The 7,396-nt window shown below is 45.3% G+C and overlaps 1 protein-coding gene across 2 annotated transcripts; it reads right to left on the bottom strand.

Moving 5' to 3' along the window:
* Positions 1 to 433: 433 nt before the first annotated feature.
* On the bottom strand, positions 434 to 7,161 carry LOC123188216 (exocyst complex component EXO84C). 2 transcript variants are annotated; one of them, XM_044600255.1, is made up of 8 exons: positions 6,857 to 7,161; positions 6,208 to 6,302; positions 5,200 to 5,601; positions 4,563 to 4,707; positions 1,701 to 2,219; positions 1,131 to 1,319; positions 871 to 1,007; positions 434 to 775 (listed from the first exon to the last, which is right to left on the bottom strand). In XM_044600255.1, the coding sequence occupies exons 1-8, from the start codon at positions 6,974 to 6,976 to the stop codon at positions 535 to 537; spliced, it is 1,848 nt and encodes a 615-aa protein (XP_044456190.1). In that variant the 5' UTR covers positions 6,977 to 7,161; the 3' UTR covers positions 434 to 534. The 2 variants fall into 2 exon arrangements, with proteins under 2 accessions (XP_044456190.1, XP_044456189.1); XM_044600254.1 differs by having other exon boundaries at positions 4,563 to 5,601.
* Positions 7,162 to 7,396: the final 235 nt, after the last annotated feature.

Raw genomic sequence — 7,396 nt, 5'->3', positions numbered from 1 at the left:
CGACTCACTACTCAAGCTGTGGCCTGTTTTTTTTTTCTACAAGCCATTTATTCATGTGCATTATAGTAATCTCTGAAACCTGCAAAAACACTAGAACTGAGATATCCATCATCTGTGATTCTGTGTTGTTTTTCAGCTGTGCAGCCATCTGCTGCTGTTGCCTCCTCGACATGTGCTTCTAAGGACACAGAGAGCAGAAGTGTATGAAATCGTTTGCTGCAGTTAATTGTAGTGTTTGCTTATACATCCATGTGTTTTAGTGTGGAGTTGTAAGGGAGAGCCCGGTTGTGCCTAGAGAACTGTGTGATGATCAATACCAGCTACAACTTATATTCTTGCTTATGCACCTTGTATTCGCCTAATAAAGAATTATCATGCCCTGCTTAGGGAAAGCAACAATTTCAGGAGAAACAAATAAACTTGACAGCTACCATAATAATAATACTAATAATTACTGATGACATCTCCGAGAAGTATACAGGATAACCGAGCTTGAAATATTTATACTCGCATCTACAAGACGGGGCCAACTCTCTACGAGTCAGGGTCGGTGAAGTAAACAGGGTTTTCTAGGTCATCATTGTTTGCAGAAGCAAATGAATCTTCAGACCCCATGCTCGACAGACATGAAATGCTATCTGAATCTTCTGATATCCCGTCATCATGCGGAGCGATAGGCGCTTCGAGGTCGGACTCAGATCCAGAAGTCCCTAGCATGAGCTTGTTGATTGCAGTCTTGGCAGTGTCAAGAAACCATTCATCCTCCGGAAGAGCGCTGAAAATTTCAGAGGAGGGAACATGATGATGTTCAGCCGTAGACAAACACCCAACGGATAGACTGAAGCAATGGAAAAGATTTTGATTACAGACCTTTGTGGGTCAACCTCCCTTGCAGAGAAAGCTGCAATTGCTCTAGTAATAATTACTGACACAAGCTGCTGAACTGGTCTGTGCGGGTACCGTCCGCATACGGCAATCTCAACGAGGAAGTGCATATCAAGAATAAGCTGAAAGGAGCAAAAGATTGGCACCTTTAACATGTGCATCAAAGTAACAGGAAATTTGGTATGAAAATGGGAGCGGGATGCTCCATTCGTCAAAAAACACGCACGAAATTTGATATGGGGTACCTGCTGAAGTCCAGAAGGCTGGAGCTGGATGGACTCGTTCTCAAAGACATCCCAGAATTCTTGTTCATTGGAGAGCCACATGACAACCGTTTCAGTTAGCCTTGAAAGCAAAACCTTCTGTATCTTCTCTTTGCCTAGTAGAACATCACCAGCAACACTAGCTAGCTGCTGCAACCTTCCAAACAACGCCTGAAAGAAAATGCTCAGGTGAGACAGGTATGTTTTGTGAAAGGTCTGATTAGAATGAGCGCAATATTTATTTACACATTGCCTTTACCACCTAGAACTATGTCCCTTGGACTACACAAAATTTACTGAAACAAAGAAGATTGTGGAAAGAAAGATCACTGTCCCAAACTAGCTCCAGTAAACAAAGTCTTGATAATATGGCCATCAATAAAGGTGATAAACACAAAACATAGAACTTTCTAAAGCAGCTACATTTCATTGGTGGCCCCAAGTAATATTATGTGTATTTCTGTAGTATGGATATATGACACTAGTGTGAGCAACACGGTAAAATTTACATTTCAAGACGAGATGTGAATCACATCACTAAAACAGAATCACCTGGAAAGGTAGTGAAGGTAAGGGATCAGAATCCCAAAAAAGATCATCCCTGTTCCCCTCCAAGTACATTCTAGCATCCAATCGTGACTTCCCTTCCAAGTAAATAAATGATAAGACATATTGTCGGCAGAAGTGATCCCTCAGTTTGTCCAATGAATGTTGTAGATGACGTTTCCACTCTTTGTATTCTGTGGAGTATACGGACCCAGGACCAAGGCCTTCACTCGTTCCACTAGTTTCTTTCTTCTTGGTTTGCATATCAAAAAACTTAGATACAGCTGCTGGCAATAATTCATCTGCTACGGTATATGCAGTTCCAATTAGTGCAAGCTGCTGCGCATCACTTTCAGCTTTTAATTCTACAGGCTCTTGTGACTCCACTACATTATCATCTTCAGAAGGTCCAGGCAACACTTTGATAAGTGTTTCGACATATCTATCAAATAGCTGGAGAAAATTGCTCAAAATTGTTCCACCAAAGTGAACTGTGGTCATTGGGGTAACATGATCCAAAAGATCCTGTAAGAAGCACATGCAGATGTCAGCTGCTTCAAATGATCAGATATCCAGTCAAGCACAGAATATAGTAGGAAAGAAATTAACTTCAAAATATTGCACTTTTAGATTATTCCGGCAAAATATTCAATCCAATATTCAAAATAGGAGCTTAGCCAATGCCAATACCAATAGAGAGATTCTAAATGAGGGATTCAAAGGAGTTTACCAGCTAAGAGCAAATGCAATCTCCGAGCCAGTTGGAGAAAAAAGGAAATCGAGGTTGTAAGACTCAAGAGAGTAATTTGCCACGCAATTTTCCAGTGATTGGTGGTGCATATATGGCATGTACAGAGACGTGCAGAGATAAACCTGAGCTACAAAACCGGCTAGATCCGTATAACTAGGCGTGAGGAGATGTGCAGGGAGACGTGCTAACGGTCGTGGGCAGGACTTAGTCGCTAACACCCCGCCACAGATTCAGCGTCGTTGCTGGAGACGATGCAGAGGCTGGACCGAAACTGTCGAAAAGAAGAAGTGGGTAGGCCTTTTGTCATAACATCTGCAAACTGCTGATCAGTGGGCACATGCAGTACCATGATGTCGCCGAGAGCCACCGCTGTTGTTACGGCCCTGCCCAGAGTTGGAGGAGGAGCCGCCCTGGGAAACTGCCTGGTTGCCCGATGCGCACTGGCCATTCTGAGAGCGCACTAGGAGCATCGTGCCAGACTCCAGGGCCAGCGTGTGCCGGATGCGCCCCTCCTCCTGCTCGAGGAAGGAGGGGCGGTTGAGGAAGGAGGATAGGTCGTGGGGCGACATGCTGGTCACCAACTGGCTGTAGTCAGACTTGAGGCTGCAAACACGTTGAAGACAAGCCCCTCGTCACTGATCAGGTAGCCAATATCGTGAAGCATGTCGGCAAGCTGCTTGAGGCGGCTGCAATACACAGTGATGAGGTCACCTTGATACAAGTTGTAGAACTCGTGGAGGGCATAGAAGGTGCGGTGCGCGCGATTGCCGGTGGAGAGATTATGTATGGCGAGCTAGACCAAGTGCGCTGTCTTGTCGGGCTTCACGACGATTGCGAGTATCTCCGGCGAGATGGTCATGTAGACCCACTTCACGATGCATGAGTCGATGGCAGTCCAATCCGCATCGTCGAGGTGGAGGCGGGTGTCAATGGAGCCGTCGATGTGCTCGATGAGGTTGTACGCACGGAAGACGGTCATGAACAGGTAACACCATATGGTGTAGTTTGACTCATGAAGGTCAAGGACAGACGGGGCATGCTGCCGGACAGGAACGGCGTGGACGCAGTCATGCAGTGGCGGATCTAGTGGGATGCCAATGGCACCCCCTCCAAAATTGCAAAATAAATTTTACTATGTACTCCCTCTGTAAAGAAATATAAGATCATTCTATTTTAAGACTATTTGTTGAAATTATGATGATGTTTCGACTAAATTATACTATATATTAGTATAATTTTTCACAAGTTTTGAACCGTAGCATCCCTAGTTTTGACTGTTGAGGTTCTAGGTCAGCCACTGCATGGATGGAGGAAGCAGTAGGAGAGGCGGCGGCGAAAGGATTGGTGTTGTGGCCAGAGGAGACGGAGGAGTTGTCGTCAGCCATGGTACTGGGGTTGCGGAAGCGAGGATCAGAGGATTTTTAGAAAGCAGTAAGCCGGTAACTGATAGTACCATGTAAGACTCAAGAGAGTACTTTGCCACACAATATTCCCATTGATTGGTGGTATATATATGGCATGTATAGAGGTGTGCGGAGCAAACAACCTGAGCTACAAAACCTGCTAGATCTGTATGACTAGGCCTACGTGAGTAGCTGTATAGGGAGATGTGTTAATGGTCGTGGGCAGGACTTGTCACTAATAGAGGTTTGCTGTCTAAACTAACCTCATTCCTCTGCACTAAGTCATGCAATTACATTGCGCTTAACAACTCTACATAGGTGTACTCAGGGAGTTATTACAGTTGTTGCTTGGTTGCTCGTGTCAATTGACTAGCATCTGTTGAGAATGTGCTGACTACCATCATGAAATAGGTGTGACCACCAGTGAGATCAGCCGCATGAGGCAAGGTTAAACGAGTATTTCATGGGATGTTAGAAACTTAATGACTGATAGAAGTACCTGGAGGTATGGTGCAAGTTGTTCACTACAGATGGAATAGATTGGATGTAATAGATGTAAAAGTTACAGACAGGGCTACTCAAATACTAAAAACCAAATCGTGTAATCCAACGTTACATGGAACTGAACCCATATATATAGTAACACCCGATGAGAATATGGTATATCCAGAATAAAAATATCAACAAACTATAATCAATAAAGCGAGAACTCACATTGATAACTGACATAAACTTCTTTCCACTGCTTGTAAGCATCATCTTAGGTGCAACTGAATCAGATGTCGGTGATCCTTCTTGAGGTCCAAGGCGCAGAATATCGTCATTCCTTGCCGAATCAATAATCTTTCTTCTCACCCTTCTAAAATTCAGTTCAAGCACTTCTTCAATATGAGGTCGCAATAGTAACATAAGTAACTTTGAGAATTTCAACCCATGTGCTTCTAAACAAGAGCAGTGAGCGAGAGTAGTTTGTATGCATATGCAAACAGAACGAAGTGCAGAAACACTCTCAGGCAAAGGAGAATTTTCTTTAACCAAACGTGCAAAAGCTTCTATTTCATATTCAGCCCATTGGATAATCCGGTTCATATTCGTGGGGCTATCTCCAAATAGCGTACTAGATTCTTTCAACACCTTTGAGATAGCTGAGAAAACAAGTTGTGACAAGGTTGCAGAGTAAGTTTCTGTGTAGACTGAACAGGTGGGAAGAAATGCCTCAACATCTCTGTGAAGACGTGAACCGTAGGTTTTTAGAAGTACTTGATGGGCTACAGAACCTTTACCAATCTTAATTAAACCAGACAGAGATTTTCTTAGTTCAGTAATAGATAAAGATGGCTGTTCTGAATACCTAACAAGCTGATCCTCAAGAATTGATTTCCTTTTAAACAGTGCTGTCTTATAGGCAGAAATCTCTGCATCTGATTCTTTGCCTGAACCATCTGTAGTCATATATTTCTTCTCTTCAGTATCCAGGGCAAGCAGTGCCTTTTCTAGTTTGTGCTCTGCAAGCAAAATGTCTATTTCGTCCAGAAAAATAACCTTGGGGTCTTGAGTATCAACAGATAAAATTTCATTAAGTTCACTTTGAAAATCCTTCTCCACCACATGTTCCTCCTTACTATATTTTTGCCACATGTCAAGTTCCCGGCACACACCACTCATCAGATCTTGCACAAGCATCCCCTGGGCAGACACATGCTTCTGCAGCTCAATTAACTCTTGCTCTGCCTCGACAACCTCCTCGGATATTCTGCATAAATAAATAAATAAATAAATAAATAATGGTTGGCAATAAATGCAAGGAATCATGCAGAATAGAAACACGAGACAGTAGATGGTTCATAGTCAAATTTCTACTGACTGAATGAAGCTGAATGATGTATATTAATGCACCTAGACAAAAGTTCGGTTATCATCCATTCACAGTCAAGTTGTTTCAAGTTACCCAACATTCAACATAATCTGCACTGGAAAGAATATATCGTGCTTGTGTACTCGCAGTGGCCGTTCTTTTATAAATATCAAAGTCACCGCAACAGCACACACAACCAGATACTTTTCTAGTTTCTAAGGAATACATATTTTCTTAACAGCTATGCATGACCTCAGTGGAAGTGTCAAGTGTGTGAGGACCAGCTGCAAGAGTTTGGCCTTTTGTCAATGAGGTGACCAAACAGGCTTAGTTGCAAGTCCTAATCTAGGCAGGTACAACTACTAGACCATCAACCCGTGTAGAGCCAATGGCCAACAAGATAAGCCTCAGAACAGAAGAAACTATAAACAACAATATAGAGGGCATCAGTCAGCCACAGAGACATTTTTCTAATCCAGAACGGAACGAAACTCGCAGTGTTACCTGAGGAAAGCATGGTACTTCGACTGCATATTCCCGCACAGGTTTTCGATGGCATCCTTCAGCTCCAGTAGCTCAGAGCAAGTTTTCCTGATACCCTGTTGAACACAACGGCGTTACTCACTGAGTACAGTCAGCACACTGATGAGATGGTTCGGGCAACCACCAGAGACCAGAGTCCCCACCGGCCTCAACAGACAGATGCAGGCAGATCAACCGTCTCATTCAATTCCATCGCAATAAGGTCAAGCTAGCTTACGTTGTACTTGTAATTGTGTTGTAATGGGGCCCAGTCGAACAGACTGTGCCACAGAACAGCACATATTGACTAATCAAGATTCGAAGATCAGATTTTTAGTTATCAATCCCCCAGAGCCAAAGGGCTCGGTAACTAAATGCTGCATAGGTAATTTTCCCTAAGCGACTGCCCCCCTGCAACGCGCCGCCACGGGCATGCCCGCTCTAGATCCAAAATCGCAACCTAGCTTAAAAGCGCGAGCAGGCAGGACCAGGTAGCGGCGTCGGCAGAAGCAAGAGGTAGCCAAGAAAAGATGCCGGCAATGCGTGGACGGAGAAGTGTTAGGGGAAGAGGGCGGCGACACGGGAAGAAATCTAGGAAGGGGGGTTCAGGAGGGGAGGAGAGGGAGGCCACCTTCTCGGTCTGGGACTGATAGGCGGCGCGGATGGAGGACTGCGGGGTGATCCACTCGTGGCCGGGGAAGTCGTCCTCCAGCTCCTCCTCGCTGCTGCTCTCCATCGCCGGCCTCCCCATGGCCGCCGAGTCTCCTCGGGCGCTCGCTCGAAATCGAAGGCCTCTTGGAGTTTGCTGAGCGAGCGACTGGGCGGCGCGGCAGGGGAGACGAGAGAAAGAGACAAGAGGGGTGGAGCGGAGTGCCGTTATGGGGGCGGGGCAGTCAGTCACCCACCGGCAGCGACCGGAGGGCTACCGTGCGCGTCTCGGGGCTTTCTCCTTTCTTTTCTGCCCATTTTTGCGGTGCGGCTTTTTTTTTTCTTTGAGGTGTTTTGCGTAGGGATGGCACCCGCAGGGTTTGGGTACGGGTGGAGCCACCCCATACCCTTACCCGTCATCCCAAACCTTATCCATCACCCATACCCTTCCCATACCCGTCACCCATCAGGGTAAATGGGTATCCGCGGGTAAAATTACCCAGATTTGGAACACATCAATCTG

The sequence above is a fragment of the Triticum aestivum genome, chromosome 2A, assembly GCF_018294505.1.
Source record: "Triticum aestivum cultivar Chinese Spring chromosome 2A, IWGSC CS RefSeq v2.1, whole genome shotgun sequence".
NCBI classification, from domain to species: Eukaryota; Viridiplantae; Streptophyta; class Magnoliopsida; order Poales; family Poaceae; genus Triticum; species Triticum aestivum.
The sequence above is the reverse complement of the archived record's forward strand: the minus strand, read 5'-3'. Positions and strand labels throughout refer to the sequence as shown.